Here is a 20,096-nt window from a genome sequence, read left to right as displayed (position 1 = left end):
AATTTACAGATTACGATAAGGATTAAATCTACATTGTAACGACCCTAAACTGATACCTTTTTTTAAAAAAAAATTGGCATGACCTCCCTTAAAAAGGGGACTACAACCACCTGCTCAAATAAAAAAAAAATAAAAAAAATAAAAAATAAAAAGGCAATGACCCTTCCTGACCTTTCAAAACACCTCCAACCTGACCCAACACATAATATAATTAATATACTCCAACATCCCACCCATCCGTTCATTACACCTCAACATGGCTCATCTCATAGTGGAACATCTACATACCGTTTAATCCAAATTATCATAATTATAGTCCTAAAATATAGTTACAATAACAAGAGTTCACAAATCTCTATACCAAATATAACAAACAAGATTTTACAAAAATATGAGACTTAATACAAAAATAGCAAAAAGAAGTCCTCTAATCCAAATTAGGCCTGTGGTGGAAAGTCATCCGCCACTTCTTTCCCGTTTCCTGAAAAAAAAATTATTAAATAATAGGGTGAGCATAAAGCTTAGTAGGTTTAAGACACGCTCCTTGTGTCCCCGTGAATCCAAACATAGAATAGAGCAATGAGAATGGGGATCAGGCCATGTAGGGAAACCACAATATAATAGTCAATCTCCACATAAGTAACATAATATGGGAATGCAATGCATGCTGATGTCGCTCCCCGTTTTCAAAATCAAAACCATCACTTGTAAACTGTTAATATAAACCGCCCTTTAGTGACCCCGCAGTGACACGAGAGAAGGATTGGCTAGTGTCCCTGACTCTTAGTACCCCCGCGGCGTCATAATGGGGCCCAGCTAGCTCCACCACGTTAGGGCAATCTCCTTAGTTCCCTCTAGACTATATTAACCTTCCAGCCCTTTGGTACCCCCGCGGCAACCAGGTTTTAAAAAACCGATTCATTAAAATACTTTCCCAAAATTCTCTTTTTCTTTTCAAAACGATTTCTTCCCTTTCATGCCCAATGCCAGTGCATGAATGCATCAATGCTATATCCATGCTCATAATCCCACGACTAGTTCAAATTTAACTAATAAGGCATGGTTCACAAAAATTCCCAAAGGATTTACCACATAACGGCATATAACAAGATTTTAGTATTTTTGGCATATGAAAATCAACACATAAACATACTCTTTACATAAAGCATTTAATCCACATAGTTCCATGGTTATCATATAAGCAAGCTTTTCATACAACATATTTAACACATATTCTCACATGTTCATATATCTCAATCAAGTTAATTTAAACTATAATTAACATAATTAAGCATTCTAAGACACAAATCAAGTAGATGAACTCACTAAAGCACAAGATTTCATGGATTAAGGGCCCCTACCTCAAGATTGGACAAAACCCTTTAAATGGGTTCCAAATTTCGAAATCCAAGGAGGGCACCAAAGCTCAAATTTCTGGTACTAGTGCGTAGAGCTCATCGTGTTCTTCGTTTTGCCTCAAACGGCACTTAAATCCGGCAAGAATTGAGAGAGAAATCTTGTCTCAAAGATTGAAAATCAAAAGAAAGAAAAAAGAAAACTCTAGAAGGGGAGAGAGAGGTTCCAGCGGGAGTGAAAAGAGAAGGAAGAAAATGAGGCTTAAAACATGCATGTGGGTCCCACCATTTTTTGAATTTCTTTTCCCTTTTTCTTTTACTCCAATTTCTACACCACACATATATAATGCAACACATAAAATACCACTTAATCCATATAAATTAAAATGCACAAAATACAATGGACCAAACTAAAAACCCGTACACAAGACGTGAAAAGACCGAAATACCCTTGCATCAACGAATTACCGAAAAAATGGAAAATGTAGAAAATTGGAAACGTCACATACATATTACAATAAGGATTAAGCCTACAGATTATGATAAGGATGAAGACAACAGTAACTCTACGTGACATCCTAACCTAAGCCCTATAAATAAAGGGGCTAATCGACGTTTGGAGGTACGCAATAAATCCTATATTTAATCATTTATTGGATATTCAATCGTCAAGTACTAACTTGACCGTCGGAGTGCACCCGGTCAACACCACACCGGTTATCACTTTTCTCTTGTCTTGCAAGAAACACCCCCGGCTCCGGACCGTACAGATTTCTGCATCAACAGTTGGCGCCGTCTGTGGGAAACGATTTTAGTTCTCTAAACAAAGCATGGTTCGATTGTGATTTGGTCTGGCTGCTGACGAGGATGAAGCATTGCAGGCTTCTGATCAAAGGGACTCGATGAGGCAACCCCCCATCGCCCTAAACGATTAGGAACGCGTCACAGCGTTGGAACAACAGGTTCATACCTTACATGAGGGAATGAACCAATTACGTAATACCCCTAATTTAAAAAAGGATAGTCTCGGTATTATTTTAATAGTTTTAATTGCATTTAATTATTTAGTTATTTTTTTAGCTAATTATTTACTTGTTTAATTGATTTACTTATTTGTTTAAATTGAATTGTATGTGATGATGTGTATTTATTTAGGAATTTAATTATTTTATTTTTATTTTTATTTTATTTATTTTATTTTTATATTTTTAAGGAATTGGATATGGATAGTAGTAATTGACCAATCAATTGGGCTCCATGGACTACTTGGATAAGGGGTTTAATAGGTACGGATAATTACCCATGTATATGTAATCTGATGTATATTTACATATTATATATAAAAAGGAGTACATATAGATTATACGTAACATATATTTAAGTTACCTTTTTAGTATTTTTATTTTATTTTATTTTATTTTTATTTTATTTTAGTTTGTCTTGGAATGGAAAAAAGATTAGGGTTATTTTAGTTGCCTATAAATATATAACTATAGAGTTATGAAAGAGGTTAGAAAATATATCACGTACTATATTTTAGAGAGAGAAAGAAAGAAGATGAAGGAAGAGGAAAATGAAGAAGGAGGCTAGGATTTTTTATCAAATCCCTAAAGGCAAGTTTTAATTCTTCTCTTCTCCTTTAATTCGTACCCTATGCATGCTAGATTAATTCTAGGTTCTTAAATAAATTAATTGAATCAAAATTCATGGATTAATTTAAAATTTTAAATTCATGTTTTAATAGTGGAATTTAATTCTTTTCTTCCGCCGAACTTAGCACTGTTGGTGGCTGTGATTTTAATTTAATTTATCTATTTTATTTTATTTTCACGTGAATTAATTGGAGATTGCAACAGTTTGTACTTTAAGTATAGAAAATCAAAAGTTGGTTTTATTTATAAGGGATGCACGTCGAACGAGGTGAAGAATCAATTTATGGATATAAACATAAAGTTAGACATTGCTAAGTCACAAACTGATTCTATGCACAAAGGGGTGCATGTGATGAAATTGGAAAGTTGGAATTCCATGTCTTTCACAAGGCAAACACGCCGAACGAGGCAACATGTAATACTGTTATGGTAGAAATAAATCAATTTGGTATAAAAAATAAAAAAAAAGATAAGTATGCATTAAATATTTTAAGGTTAATTTGTTTAGGGTTGGAATACTAAATTAATATTTATTATTTTTGAGTTGATAGATCTATATTAAATATTTAATTGATTTAAATAGATTCATTAAAAATCGGAAAGCATGATTTAAGTTTACATGCTAAGTATGAAATATAATTAATTTTAAAAGGGATAAATTAATTAAATATAGTTGGATTAAATTATTTTAATCAATTGTTTAGATTTAAAATTAATTTAATCGGAACATGGAGATGTACAATTTAGTTGAGATGCATGTTAATTTCTTATGATGTAAATTAAATGCATGCTACTTAGAATTAATATTTTTGTTCAAGTAAATACAATGGATGTGTATATGATTTATATCATGTTTATTTGGATTATTATATGTAAATATTATTTACATTATTCTTGGATTGGAAACTTTTATTTGATTATGATATGGATTAATGTACCATTATGGGATGGGGGCATATTAGGGACGGATTAACTTAAAAGTTAAGTCCTACCTATTTTTAATAAGGGAACGGATTAACCATAGTGTTAAGTCATACTTATTCGTGTTAGGTCAACGGAATAGTTGGATGACACATTATTAAAATAATAATTGGATAGTTTATTTTGATGATTGGATATGATGGATTTTACATATATAATTATACGCCATGATATGAGCTTGAGTCTCAGGATCAGTGGTTAGGGTGCGTATATTGCCAGGAATGTGTAGCTAAATATAACGTAGTTGTGTACCCTGGAAGGTCTAGGTACTCATGTCCACTATATGTGCGTTTTGCATGTTGCCTACTATTCAGGTTGAGACAACTCTATAGTCTAGTGAGGTTCCTTTAGTGTGTATATATCTACATATGGACTATTTAGTTATTGTTGAATTAATTAGGATGTGTACGTGTATCGGGTCTCTTTTTGGGATGTAGTAGATTAGAACTTATTTGTGGGCCTGACCCACCATTATTTTTCAGGTGTTCGTCAGTTCCAGTCTTAGAGATTGTTCGTGCCAGGCAGAGACAGTCATTCACTCTTCCGACTCTACGTAGGACTCTTCTTCATGGTTTAATTATCAGATTTATTTCAGTTCAGTTATTTCAGTTAGGATATTATTAGGGGTCCACAATATGGATTCCCCGAGTTGTGGTTTTAATTAATTACTGGTATCAGAGGATTGGAGAACTTTAGTATGGGATTTTTAATTATTATTTAGTTTTCTTTTCAGCTTATCTATTTATTTTTAATTCATCTTGTATTCCAATGCTTGTTTAAATATTAATTGTTTGGTATCCCTTGTATTTTGTACTCGGACTTGATCACCGGTGGCTCTAGAATCGAAGGGTATCACAAATTAGTCCAGCAAAATGCGATGATTCTGCAACGCTTAGCCGCCCCCAACGAGGTAGAGAACAGTGAAGTATCCAACAATAACTCCCGTAGGATTGACAATGACGCTGAGCTTAGTCAAATAAGGGGTCAACAGATAAGCCATCACCATCGGTCTCCTGAACGAAATACCGCCAAGCTCCGTGGAAATACCTCTGGTTGTGTTGGCGACAAAACTGAGGACGTCACTCATTTCGATCTACAGATGCAAGATCTGAGAGCTAGGGTCGAAGACGTCCTGCAAGCGATGAAAGGGAAGGGCCAGGCCACAGTGAACGATCTGGTATAGAAGACCAACCTAGCATTTAGCCTAGCTGTTATGAGTTGTCCTCTACCTAGCAAATTCAAGATGCCAACTCTTGAGAGCTTCGATGGGACGTGGGACCCTCTTGACTATTTGAAGACCTACAAAGCTCTTATGTATTTACAAGCCGTACCAGACGAGATTATGTGCAGGGTTTTCCCTACCACGCTAAAGGGTTGGACTCGTCTTTGGTTCAATAAATTAAAGCCAGGCTCCATTGAAAACTTTACTGAGTTGAGCAAATAATTCATAGGACACTTTATCGCTGGATAGAGGCATAGGAGACCAGCAACACACTTATTGAATGTGAAGCAGCAGAAAGGAGAGCCTCTTCGTGATTACATAAGTCGTTTTAACACAGAAATGCTGCAAGTAGAAGAGGTGCACGACACGTTGCCCTCACAACTTTTATGGGAGGACTACAGACCTCTAAGTTCCTATTCTTCTTGTTAAAGGAAGCCCCTACGAGCATGGCAGGGTTGATGGTTAGAGTGCGGAAGCACATAAACACTGAGGATACTATGAATGCACGAAAAAACAAAGATGGTGAAGATAAGAGATCGGATAAAAAGAGACCAGCACCTAGCACTAGGGAGAAAAAAGAATCGAAGTACAAGAAATTCTAAGGCAGCCAGGCTGACAGATCGTCTCGTCTCTAAACACATTTGTAGAGCAGGTCTTTTCTACAGATTCAAGATGACTCATCATTAAAATGGCCGCTAAAGTTAAAAGCTGATCCAACAAAGAGGTCTCAAGATAAGTACTGTAAGTTCCATCGGGACCATGGACATAACACAGAAGATTGTTTCGACATCAAAAACCAGATTGAGAACCTTGTTCACAAGGGTCATTTACGCAAATTCACGACTGGGAATGGAAGAAGAGGCTCCAACCCAACCCAAGAGGGATGAGAGGCCGACTACACCTTATTAAATATTTCCTTATTAAAGGGATGAGAGGCCGACTACACCTTATTAAACGTTTCCTTATTAAAGGGACAAAGGGCCAACAACACATTATTCCCTCATTAAAGGGACAAGAATACGATTACTCCCTCTACACAGAAAGGTGAGATAATTCAAGTTTCCTTCATTTACTAGAGAGACGAGACGAAACCTCCTGTATTAAAAGGGTCACCCTCATTAAGACTAAACCTCTTTCCCCCGTAAAGGAACGAAAGGTCAACTTCATATCTTCCTTCGGTAAAGAGACGAGGGGTTACCCACTCCCTTATTAAAGGGTGAGCTGGGTGAAGCTCATAATAATCTGCTTCCCTTGTTAAAGGATCTACTTCCCTTATTAAAGGGTGAGCTGGGTGAAACTCATAGTAATCTACTTCCCTTGTTAAAGGGTAAGCTAAATGAAGCTCATAGTAATCTATTTCCCTTGTTAAATGGTCTACTTCTCTTATTAAAGCGTGAGCTGGATGAAACTCATAGTAATCTACTTCCCTTGTTAAAGGGTGAGCTGGGCAAGGCTCATAGTAATCTATTTCCCTTGTTAAAGGATCTACATCCCTTGTTAAAGGGTGAGCTAGGTGAAGCTCATAATAATCTACTTCCCTTGTTAGAGGGTGAGTTGGGTGAAGCTCATAGTAATCTACTTCCTTGTTAAAGGATGAGCTTAGTGAAACTCGTATTAATCTACTTCTCTTATTAAAAGAAACGAGCTGAGTGAAACTCGTATTAATCTACTTCCCTTATTAAAGGGACGAGTTGACTAAAGATGTCAATAAAATCAAGTACAAAACAAAATCACTACGAGAAACTCGTATTAATCTACTTCTCTTATTAAAAGAGATGAGCTGAGTGAAACTCATATTAATCTACTTCTCTTATTAAAGGGACGAGTTGACTAAAGATGTCAATAAAATTAAGTATAAAACAACATCACTACGACTGGTACTACTCGGTTTTCTGGAAGATGGAAATAATTTGAATGAATTCTACTCAAATCGTCTCGATTTATAGAAGAAGAACGTAAACAAATAAGGAAAAGATTTATGGTGGAGTTCTAATAGAAATTTGTTTCGTGAGGGACAATCAGTTCCCAGCGAGCTATTTTGCGTAGGAATTTACTTCTACAAGGTGAAATCGCGGACGACATGTTGGTCAGAGAATAGGATTAGGAGTCAATCCTCGAATAGGATAACCACACTGGTAGCCCCACGTGAATTGCCTATGTGCTGAAAGGTAGGCTGCCAACATAGCAGCTTACCACATATACGAGCTGCTAATGTGGCACTACGACAAATATGTCAAAGACATCTACGGTCCTAAAAAAAAAAAAAAATTGAGTCAGACTCTACCCCTGACTGTGTCAGGCAAAATTTGAGTTAAACTCTACCCCCGATTGTGTCAGGCTAAATTTGAGTCAGGCTCTACCCCCGACTGTGTCAGGCAAAATTTGAATCAGGCTAAATTTGAGTCAGACTCTACCCCCGACTGTGTCAGGCTAAATTTGAGTCAAGCTTTACCCCCGACCGTGTCAAGCTAAATTTGAGTTAGGCTAAATTTGAGTCAGGTTCGACCCCCGACTGTGTTAGGTTAAATTTGAATCAGGCTCGACCTTCGACTGTGTTCGCGAAGTGGCAATATGAGTCAGGTTAATGGGCAGGGCTCTACTATCTAATAATCAAACCAACTCATTGTAGAAGTGCGGGGTGAACGGCTCTACAATTCTAAATATCTATTATTATGAAATATTTGGGAATTAACGTTCCGGTGGTTTGACAAACAATCTTCCAAAACGGGGGGTAACTGATGGATGTATAAATTAAATACCCGTGGATAAGGGAAGGTTGTTAAATTAACGCGTTATCTCATAAGATTGAGATAGGCTCTGCGGATTACAATAAGGATCACAGATTACTCTAAGGATTAAACCTACAGATTACGATAAGGATTACAGATTACTATAAGGATTAAACCTACAGATTACGATAAGGATTAAATCTATAGATTACGATAAGGATTAAGCCTACAGATTATGATAAGGATGAAGACAACGGTAACTCTACGTGACATCCTGACCTAAGCCATATTAATAAAGGAGGCTAATCGACGTTTGGAAGTACGCCATAAATCCTATATTTAATCATTTATTGGATATTCAATCGTTAAGTATTAACTTGACCGTCGGAGTGCACTCGGCCGGCACCACGCCGGTTGTCACTTTTCTCTTGTCTTGCAGGAAACACCCCTGGCTCCGGACAGAACAGATTTCTGCATCAACAATAAATAAGTATCTTCTAGGACATTTAGGGAGAAATATTTACCATTAAATAACTGCAAATTTTTCACTCAACATTGCAAACCTCATTTCTACTCTACTTCATTTTTTTTTTCATTAGGATTTGATTGATATCTCTTACCAGGTTATATTAGACAAGCAATGCAAGTTCTAGTGGAGAACTTGGGGTTCATCTAATTTCAACTTTGGAAATCTAACCTGGGTTTTCTAATAATGTTTGATGGATATCAAACATGTTTCCGGTAAAATGCAACACCAAAAGAAATTGAGTAATGATATAAAAACTGATCGGTTTTTGTTGCCATTTCAATGAATAAATAGATAGTGTTTTATTTATCAGGCTAAATAGCATGACTTAATAATTAAAAATAATAATAAAATGGGTGTAGCAAAGATTAGAAACACGGAGATTGTCAAGGATTTAATACAGATTAGAAAGCCGAACTTTTTTAGTTGCGAAATGTAATTAGCTATTTGAATGTATAGTTAGCAAAGTAAATGCTTTAGTTTGCAAAGTGAATTTGTAATTAGCTTTTGTTGGAATGTAATTTACTCATTTGGGGTTAATTCGTAAAACTTCCGTCTTTTATTTCACACCTCTGTGACTGACCTATTCCATAACCAATTTTATTGAGATTTTGATCTTGTAATTATATTACCAAAAAAATTCCATCATGACAACTTTTGTATGCCGGAAATGCTAATTGCAAATTCTTCTGATCATTATGAAAAACTAACATTCCAAAAATTTACATAAGAAAATCTTATTTAAGAGTCCAAAAACCGCGCATAGAGAAGCTAAAAGTGTCCCAGGCTGAGGCAATTTCAACAAAGTCTATGCAAAAGTCTTAAGAAATTGTGCATCATAAGAGTAGCCCCAAATTATAAATATAAAAATATAGATATAGATTTAACAATTCTCAGAGCTGCTCACAAACTGAAAGAGTTTAAGTAACTCTATACAAGTATCCGTATGTGTGTGTGTGTGTATAATGTATCAAGTTGTAACTTTAGGGATCTGCAGGAATGGTATCTGTAGATAGAAAGCTATAGAGAACCAAGTCCTGTAGATTGCCCTTAAGATAGGAGTATTTCCTTAAAAGACCCTCCTTGACAAAACCAGCTTTCTCTAATACTCTCTGGGAGGCCTTATTCTCTGCATTAGCATAAGCCTGCAGTCTCAGCACATCAGGAAAGTCCTTAAAAAACTGAGAAAGTGCTATCTTCACTGCCATGGTGGTGATCCCCTGGCCCCAGTAATCAACTCCAATGGCGTACCCAATGTCTGCCTTACACCGCTCATCGCCGGATCCGGGGAAGATGGAGATGAATCCGATGGATCGGTCGTCCACGCATATTGATCGTCGCCAAGGATGGGGGATGCAGACTTCCCTGATGAAAGTCAAAACTTCTTCTTTAGAAGTTATTGTCTTCCATCGGAGGAGATTTCGTATTACTCGATCATCGGCCACCCATAACATCGTATCGTCAACGTCTGTTAGCCTGAATGGACGGAGGGTGATACTCGGAGAATTCATGCATATTTTGCAAGAATGGTGGTGGTTGAAAGTTGAAACGGGAGGAGACTGGCTATACTGAATGCCAAAGGGATGGCCTAATTAATTAAAACTAAGGTCTTCGGCCTAATATTATTTTAAGAATATAATATGGAATACTTTGATGTGCAATATATAAATATACAAACATATATAATATATCTATATATATATATTAATTAGTGATAAGGAGGAGGAGGAAGGAGTTGGACTGTAGAATATAACAAAAGAGAAATACAGGAGTCAGCTGCAGGCTTTTTTAAACTAAACAAAATGCATAATGGGAGATTTCCAAACAAGTCCATTATTGCAGAATTAGACACTGACAACATCTAATATAATTGAGCTTCCAGAGATAGAAAACAGGAGCAAAAATACTGCATTCAGAGGAGATTAAATACACCTGCTGATCTAATCACAATAGATATATGTATAGAAGGCAGTCCAAAAACTTTCCCCCGCCAAAACTCCCGAAATTTCTAACTCTTACAAACACATCAAGGATTCAGAGGAGAACTCAATTTCAAACACAAAACAACATGAGCATACACACAAACACAATACTGAAATTCGAATACGATCGATGGAATGATATATACTAAAACACGCTCGCAAATCTCATTGTTGACTCAACAGAATCAAAGTCTCCTCGACCAAAATGGGAATTTACTGTTATTGGAACTATGAAAAAAGTTTAATAAACATTAATCCCATGTAGACGATAATAGAAACTACTTACAGAGCAGTATGAGGTTTCCAACACAACATGGTTAACTTTGTAAGTTCTGCGAACTGCAAAAGATCACAACCCCATCATCACAATTATTATTGAAGTTCTACCAAAAAATTCCGAATGCAGGGATAACCACATACTGTGTGTTTAAAATAGACTAAAATACTCACCAAAGCTCCAAACTTTTTGAGAGAAATCTAACCAGGTGAACATATAACGAGAAAGTCCATGCGATTAAGAACAAGATCATGAGTAAAATGGTTGTCTGTTAGCTTATTATAGTATTCATGATTGACTCGTAAGAAAATATCAGAACACTTTCCAAAATGCCAGCAAGTTGATAAACCCTGGGCATACATATAGAACCTACAACCCAAATAGGACAAAGAAATAAAAAGAAGAAAATTAAGACAAAAGAACAACTAAATGGACATCTATATATATGAACTACAATCAAACGTGAGAAGTAAACCAAAAGTGTAAAGAGTAAACTCGTAAATAAGCATTTTCCAATAGACATTCCCTACTATAGTTTCGGAATTTGAAAACCAATGTTGCCATAAATTTCCCTGTCATAAATCAAAACAGACATTCCCTACCATAATCTGGACGTACAATCTAAAGAGAAGATGTGTAAATCCGAGCGACCTTTTCATAAATCCAAACGATCTTTTCACAGGCGTTGCCTCTGATCCCTTCATCACCAGAAAGGGGTGCACAAAATTCCTGTTCTTGTGGTTTTTTTTTTTTTTTTTTTTTTTTTTTTTTTTTTTTTTAAAGATTTATCAGTAACTCTTTTTATATTCTTTATGCATACTATACATGTAAGCTTCGACACATTTAAGTTTGTGAACATTGTATAAGAAAAAGATACAAGTAAAAATGAAATTAGAATGACAAGAAAAGTAATGAAATTAAATTAACAATACAAAGCAATGAAATTAGAATGACAATTACAGTACATTATGGTCAAAATGCCAAATAAAATTGAAAGTGAAACTAAAAGAAATTTGAAATAGATTTAAAGTTTTAAACAAAGAAAATCATTAAGAAAGGAACATGTAAATGCAGACAACATAAAGACCCTAAAAAGAAACCACCCAGCACTGGATTTTATTGTTCTTTTCCTGGCAATTGCTAATGTTTCGTTGTTGTTATAGCTTGCAACTGGTTTATCTACACAGTTCAAACAATTTGACTTTTTCTGTGATCCTACAAAACACAGATAGTGAACACAAACAATACAATCAGCTTTCTTTTGTTGCAAACTTCATGACCTGAGAAAACTCCAATTCTAATGACTGTTTTATAAGCAATTTTATTGAGATTTTCAACCACTTGCAGATTTTCTTTTGATATTGTAATTATATACCAAGAACAGTGCATAAGGAAGCTAAAAGTGTCACTAGCTAAGGCAATTTCAACCAAGTCTAGGCAACTGTACATCATAGATGTCCCAATTCCACAATTATACAATATAAAGATATAGATTTTATAATTGTCAAACTGAAAGAGTTTAAGCAACTCTATACAAGTGTCCATATATATACAGATACATGTATAATAAAACAAGTGGAGCTACCGACAATCTGAAAGAGTCCAAGCAACTGTATGCAAGTGCCCATAATACACACACACACACACACACACACATTAATGTATCAAGTGCTCATAGCTTCTCAGAAACTGCATATAAGTTTAAGGATCTGCAGGAATCGTATCTGTAGATAGAAAGCTATAGATAACCAAGTCCTGTAGCTTGCCCTTGAGATAGGCGTATTTCCTTACAAGACACTCCTTGAGAAAACCAGCTTTCTCTAATACTCTTTGGGAGGCCTTATTCTCTGCATTAACATAAGCCTGCAGTCTCACTACATCAGGAAAGTCCTTAAAAACCTGAGAAAGTGCCATCTTCACTGCCATGGTGGTGATCCCCTGGCCCCAGTAATCAACTGCTATGGCGTACCCAATCTCTGCCCTACACCGCTCATCCCCCGTTCCAGGGGAGATGGAGATGGATCCAATCGATCGGTCATCAACGCATATTGATCGCCGCCAAGGATGGGGGATGCAGACTTCCCTGATGAAAGTCAAAGCTTCTTCTTTAGAGGTTATGGTCTTCCTTCGGAGATTTCGCGTTACTCGATCATCGGCCATCGATAACATGATATCATCAGTGTCCGTTACTCTGAATGGGCGAAGGGTGATACTCGAAGAATTCATGCTTATTTTGCAAAAAGGGTGGTGGTTGAAAGTTGAAACGGGGAGGAAACAGGCTATGATGCCAAAGCGATGGCATAATTAGTCAAAACTAAGGTCTTCAGCTTAACATTATTTTAAGTATGTAAATGGGAGTACTTTGATGTGCAATATATAAATATAATTATAAATACATACGAATCATACTGAGTGATAAGGAGGAGGAAGAAACTGAAACTTGGAATATAATAAACATAATCCGTGGAACTGATATTCCTAGCAAGTTCGGATATTGAGGAAGTTGTATCCCGTTGAGTAGTTATCAAAAAACAAAATCCTAACCGCAAAATTATTTCAAAACCAAAATAGAAATTATTAGGCAGCTCATAGTACCTGATGATGTTGATGCCAAGCTTTCAGCTGCAGGTTTTTTGAATAAGCACATGAAAGTTGACAGTTGTACATAATGGGAGCTTTCTAACAGCTCCATCATTACAGGATTAGACACTGTAATAACATTTATATAGTAGAGCTTCCAGAGACAGAAAACAGTAGCAAAAAAACTGCATTCAGAGGAAATTGAAGAGACCTGATAATCTAATCATAATAGATAAATGTATAGAAGGCACTCCGGAAAATTTTCCCTCTCTTTCTTTTCTGTTTATTGTGTCAACATTCCACACTACTTTGACATGAGAACTGCTTTTCGTACTCAAAATACAATCAGACACAATGGCTAATATAAAAAATTAGTATTTGCAAGCTAAATTACTTCTGAAACTAATAGAAAACATGTTGAACATGTCAAATGAGCTACCATGAGGTGTTATAGGGAAAGAGTTCTTCCGCCCTTTACCAAAACTGTACAAGCTGCTATCTACTGTTGTGTTGCAGCACTCAACCGACCTGAAAAACCTAGAAGCATCTGCAATGCTCTTTGAAACGCCATTAATAAGAGGCAAGTTTTACACAGTCATGCTAGTTGCTACTAAACAGTCAAGAGGGGAGTAACAAATGAATTTCATGGATCCTTTTGATTTCTTTTAAAAGAAAATAGCAAAAGCTGAATCTGGGAGGATGGTACCGAGCCCTCTAATTAGTATACTGAATGTGTATAACCTAATGGCAGCAGGATACCTTGGACACCCAAACCACACAGCAATTACCTACCGCATGGTGTGTTGAAAAACAAAGCAGAAACCAAGCCTATGTGAAAGAGCCCGGCAGTGTTGAATATGACATGCATATGAACATACTGTCTGAACGATGCACAATCATTTTCATAATTTTCCTCAAATTTTCCTCCCACCATAACTCTTGAAATTTCTAACTCTTACAATAACCAGAGGTTCTTGCCAAGTAGCCTCCACTTGGCTGCTCTCCATGGCAACATCAGTGTTAGCAGCAAGCTAAAAGCCACTAGATCAATGGATCTCCCATCTTGGTTGCACTTCCAAGGCCTACTGTTTAAATGCAGGAAAAGGTATCCATATAAGTGTGTGACAAGAAAGATTATCTGCTCAGACGATTGACTTTTGTGGGCCATCATCAATGCCTAGAGGTAGTAAGATTGTAGGTAAAATAAAATGTCAGGTGAAGCACAAAACTCTAAAAATTAAATGGACCTCACCAGGCAGTCTTCTAACAAACACAGAAGGCACTCTTCACCGAAATATGTAGTTATCATGAATTCAAACGGGAACTCAATTTCACACAAAATACAACAGCAGACACACACAAAACACGATATTGCAACCAAATAAGATCAACGGAATGATGCACTAAAAAACACAGCCAAACAAAAATCCCATTGTTGACGCAAAAGAAACAGTCTCCCCTGCCAAAATGGGAATTTCATGTTTCTTGAAACTATGTGCAAATTGTAACGACATTAATCCCATGCATACTTTAATAGAAACTGCTTATGGAGCAGAATGAGCTGTCCAACAACATGGTTAACTTTTTAAGTTCTAGAACTGCAAAAGATCAATCCCAGGACAATTATCATTGAAGTTCTACCAGAACAAAAAATTCTAATGCAGGGCTAACCACATACAATGTTTTCAATTTAAACTGTCATGAGGATTAAATTGTCTAAAATAATCACCAAAACTCCAAACCTTTTAAAAGAAATTTAACCGGATGAACATATAATGATAAAGTCCAAAAGATTAAGAAACAATATCATGAGTAAAAGCTTGTCTATTAGCTCAATGTTCAAGATCGACTCGGAAGAAAACATCAGAACAATTGCCAGCAAGTTTCCTGGGGATACATATAGGACCTGCAATCCAAACAATAGCACTGAAGGCCTTCTATCACCTTACTGGGGGAAATATATTGGGAAGGGGACTAAGAACAAAAAGAAAATGAATATAAAAGAACAACTAAATGGGCATCTATTTATGTATTACAATCAAACGTGACAAGTAAACCAAAACTATAAAGAATAAACACATCAACCATGGTTAATTGCAAAACATGGCTTTGGCACATAAGCCATACCAATAGACATCCCTACAATAGTTTCTGAATTTAAAAACCAACGTTGCCATAAATTTCCTTGTCGTTACGAATCACAGCCCCTATTCCATCATATTTCTCATCATCTTATCAAAGGAACTATTAAATTTTTTCTTGAATTAACCTCCAAAGGTACATTTTAATCAGATCTATATACATTTCCAGTGTTATAGGACTGATCACCATGGAAAAATCATGAGCACTCTGAGAATGTATTAAATATGATAAGCATATATATTGATTTATGTGAGTCATCACTTTCATCAGCAAGGAGAGTAGCATTGATATTTGAGTCGTCTTATTCATGCTTTAGATTGGTAAGAAGTCTAGCGTGCCCCTCTCATCTTCCAAGAAATAGTAGGTGAACAGTATTGTATTCATAAAGTTCAGGCCTCCATGTTCAGGTTGAAGAAGCAACTGAAAACAAGATTTATTCCTTGTATATCAAAACTTCTCTGCTTTCCAATAACGAAAGTTATTGTTTAGCAAAAAAACGAAAAAGATTGGCAGATATAATTTCAGAATAGCATATAAATGAATGAAGACAAGAACAACCAATAACAGCATGACTTACCAAAAGAAGAATTTACAAAACAGATTCTTCACGTATCTCTTGTAATCACTGAAGTTAAATATTAAAATGAATCCAATCACATTACTCAACAGAATCAAGATAACCACCAAAAAAGCACATTTTGTAATAGTTAAAACAATTCCAACATCAATAGACCAAAATATTTGGACATCTAAACCAAGTTTTACTCAGCATTTTGAACTATTTGGGTTAATGCAGGTCCATGTGCTAATAGCAAAAGGAAGAAATTAAAAATAAAATGTTTGTGTCGCAAGTAGCATTCCAAAGTTAAACTAGCAAATACATAATGAGACATTCTATTAAATGGCCAATTTGCCATTGCATTCAGCATTGACTACCTAAAGCTCAAACTCACATGTAATCGTTCTGTTAAAAAATACAAAGTAGTCTCCTACACAAATTGATGATCCGTGGTCATTAAATACATGTTGTCAGCCATCTCTCTTCCAGCAACATGATATTGACACTCAACCTTCCGAAAATCTCGCCAAAAAATGAGAGGCAACCCCAAGATTCACAGATTCAAATTTGCAGCTTCACTGCTTGCTTCATAAGCAACAATAATTAAACCAAACATTAAATCCAAAGAATCCTAATCCCTATTCCACCTAAACTCGAACCAGATCTCATAGTGATTGAAAAGTAAGCTGTCATGCGTGTGCTTCCCAAGATACTCAAGCCCTAGATTGTATAGCCTCTTGGTACACTCATCTCCTCCCAACCGTGAACAGAATTTTATATTATGTGACACAAATATCCGACCTTCGTGAGGTTTCAATTTATTAGCTAACCTTTCTAAACCAACCCAAACAAGCTTATCAGGCATGTGAAGAAAAACTGCACTAGCATAGATCAAATCATACACAACTCCCGATCCAAACTTGCTAAAATCCATATCCTCACCTTTCACAATGAGAGGTCGCTTCTGCAATAAACCTTGAGACGGGAGCTCGTACCTAAATGCGGCCATTAAAGAAAGCTCATCTCTCTCTAGACAATGGAAGTGCTCTGGGTTCAAGTACCTAATGAAATGCAAGCCAACACGAAGTGTGCCACATCCAATCTCAAGAACCCGTGAATCCGGTGCTAGGTGGGCAGAGTCCGCAAGGAATTCAAACACGTCCCGCCCTCCAGCCCATGGCTCTCCATAGTTGCTGTGATGCTCTTCTACAAGGAGCTCACCAGGGCAAGGTAGAGATGTGTGATTGTTTAATTGATCCCCTTCATAGTGTGATATGCCCTTGAAACTGAAAATGTGGAAGAAGTTTATCATATTTCCAAAATAAGTATTTTGTTAACAATAAGAGTATAAGATCTAAACCCTGAATTTAACAGGGAACACAAAATGAGAATACTGATTCCCATTGGGAAAATCAATGACAGTCTTTGAATAAAAAATCATATATGGGTGTTCTAAAACAACTTGTAATAAATATAAACAAACTGAAATTCACAACCTTGAACTTGAATCACAACTTCTAATGAATATGTAGAAATAAGAATTCACAAACATGAACATAAATCACAACTCTCAAGTGAGGGTGTACAGTGATAATTGGATATTATTGATTCACAATTCTACTAAACGAAAAAAAAAAAAAAAAAAAAAAAAAAAAGCGAACATAAAAATGAAAAGTTTCTAATCATACAGAGTGATTGCTTAATGCTATTGCATTTGGGATGAATTAAAGCCAATTCAAAATAAAACTGAATTTTTACTAAAACCGAATCAAACTTCCAAAATAACATATGTATTAACTCCCATATAGTTAAAACTAAGACTATACAGTTGGAATGAGAGCTCCAAATCTGAGAACTTCCAATTCACAATATCAAAATCTGTTTACATACATTTATATGGTAATGAATACATATATAGAGAGAGAGAGAGGGAGGGAGAGCTACTTAATCAAATCTTGGAGCTGTTGAGTGCGAGTGCGAGGGTTGATCCCTTTCCGAAGTATATTCTGCTGCATATGGAGTCCGTTAGCTTCGATCTGACTCCTCACCCACTCTAAATCCTCCGCCGTCGGCGTGATCCGCCCTCCGAATCTTCCAGAACCTCCGCCGCCGCCCGAATTCACACTCTTGGTGTCGCCACCGGCCGATACGGCGGTGGTGGTTATGGCGGTGGGGCAAGAACATGAGGAGAGAGAAGACATGAGGAAGAAGAGGAAGATCGCCGCCGCTGCCGCCGATAATACCAGAACCGGAACGGTGACGACAATACCCTTCGGCGACGACGGCGACGACGAAGATAAAGCCATGAGTGCGGTTAATTGTGTTACTCTAAGCACGCACCGTCGTCGAATTTGTAGTACCGTTATACCCGTGATTCATTGTTTTTTTATTTTTTTACCGACATATATGAGACATTATTTTTATTTTTTTTTCCGTATATGACACAATGAATAATAGAGAATGTTTATGTACAGTTTTTTTTTTTTCGAGATTTATGTACAGTTTTTTTTTTTTCGAGATTTATGTACAATTTTTTATTTGCTTGTCTTTTGATCACTGTAAAACTGCTTTTTTTTTCTTCTTTTTTTAATTGTTCTTTGAATTAAATTTTTTTAAGTCAATTTTTATTGACCTTTTCTAGGTTTGGCCTAATTATAATATTTATCAAAAAAATTATTAACCAAATGAATTATTGAATTATTTGTTATTTGAATAATGCTATTTAAATTGAAATATTAAAGGCTTCAAAGAGTGACCTACAAAATATACTCATGGCATCTCACATTCACATCAATAGTAACTGTTTTTGTAAGGGTTCAATATTATTACACATTTCTATGAGTCAGTCGATTTACGTTGATTTTTAAATTAATTTTCAATGACCTTTTCTAGGTTTTGCCTAATTATAATATTTATCAAAAAAATTATTAACCAAATGAATTATTGAATTATTTTTTATTTGAATAATGCTATTTAAATTGAAATACTCCCTCTGTCCAAAAAAAAATATATGTTCATTTTTTTTGTTCCAAAATAATTGTCTACTTTTCTTTTTCAAATAATATATTTTACATCTTTTCATATATGTCCTTAGAGTTTAAAATTTCAAACTTGAATATTTAAAAGTTAAAAGGACAAGTTAGTAACTTTTCAGAAACAATACATGACCCATATGTCCCCATTTTTTTGGGAGTATTAAAGGCTTCAAAGGGTGACCTACAAAATATACTTAAGGCATCTCACGTGCTCACATCAATGGTAACCTTTTCTTAATGGTTCGATATCATTACACAATTCTATGACTCGGTCAATTTACGTGAATATATTTTCGAATCCATTAAACCACGATTGCGATCGTTACCGCAATCGATACCACAATTGCGAATCATAATTTTAACACATAATCCGTGTGTTGACGTCTAAATTACCCTTTTGGACCATAGCGGGTCATTATCTCGCATGGGAAGGGCTTTGGGCTTGTCAATATGAGCAGCACACCTGATAACTTTTTTGGATCCAATGATAATTGTCCAACTCTTACAATCAATGAAGCCCAAAGGAACCAAGTCCAGAATGGGATTTGGGCCTAAATTTGTCAGTCTGGGGCGCACCTTTTATCACTCATAAAAAGTAGTAAGAAATTGGGTAAACTTCACTTCCTTTTCTTAAGATTTGTCAATATCTCACACTGACCTCGTTTACGATTTATAATTTCACCTACCTTCCCTCTAATCTCACTTACCTCTCCTATGAGTGACTAGAAGATCAATTTTGCACTTCCAATGCCTCAAATGACAGCAAATATTTCATGGATGAAATGATAAAAAAATACACTACAGGGAGGTAAGTGAGATGATGAAACATAAAAGGAATTTATGTAAGAGCATGCTATAGCAACTGGGCTACAATTTTCAAAATATAGCATGTGTGTTTAAAATGGGCTCTCCAATGGCATGCTATAGGCTGTCAAAATATAATTTTGCCAAATATAACACAACATATAGTTATTGCTAAATCTGCTATTGCTTTTTTCTTTCTCTCTCACATGGGCTACCAATTTGGTATTGTGCTCGTGTATATATGTATATGTT

General features: G+C 35.8%; 3 protein-coding genes across 3 annotated transcripts; all 3 read right to left on the bottom strand.

Annotated features, from left to right (window-relative positions):
• Window positions 1–9,266: 9,266 nt before the first annotated feature.
• On the bottom strand, window positions 9,267–9,990 carry LOC132299825 (uncharacterized). Its single transcript, XM_059796654.1, has one exon. It carries the CDS (start codon window positions 9,974–9,976, stop codon window positions 9,449–9,451), a length of 528 nt encoding a protein of 175 aa, XP_059652637.1. The 5' UTR covers window positions 9,977–9,990; the 3' UTR covers window positions 9,267–9,448.
• A 2,417-nt stretch (window positions 9,991–12,407) lies between these two features.
• On the bottom strand, window positions 12,408–17,084 carry LOC132299826 (uncharacterized). The gene is made up of 2 exons (XM_059796655.1): window positions 16,948–17,084; window positions 12,408–15,210 (listed from the first exon to the last, which is right to left on the bottom strand). Exon 2 carries the CDS (start codon window positions 12,948–12,950, stop codon window positions 12,426–12,428), a length of 525 nt encoding a protein of 174 aa, XP_059652638.1. The 5' UTR covers window positions 12,951–15,210; window positions 16,948–17,084; the 3' UTR covers window positions 12,408–12,425.
• Window positions 16,272–18,452, bottom strand: LOC132299824 (uncharacterized). The gene is made up of 2 exons (XM_059796653.1): window positions 17,950–18,452; window positions 16,272–17,291 (listed from the first exon to the last, which is right to left on the bottom strand). The coding sequence occupies exons 1-2, from the start codon at window positions 18,309–18,311 to the stop codon at window positions 16,637–16,639; spliced, it is 1,017 nt and encodes a 338-aa protein (XP_059652636.1). The 5' UTR covers window positions 18,312–18,452; the 3' UTR covers window positions 16,272–16,636.
• Between the last annotated feature and the right edge of the window lie 1,644 nt (window positions 18,453–20,096).

Source organism: Cornus florida, unplaced genomic scaffold (assembly GCF_030987335.1).
Source record: "Cornus florida cultivar Cherokee Brave unplaced genomic scaffold, ASM3098733v1 CherokeeBrave_3.0.0_Hap2_Chr03, whole genome shotgun sequence".
NCBI lineage: Eukaryota > Viridiplantae > Streptophyta > Magnoliopsida > Cornales > Cornaceae > Cornus > Cornus florida.
Note: the sequence above shows the minus strand (reverse complement) of the source record. Positions and strands in the feature narration are given on the sequence as shown.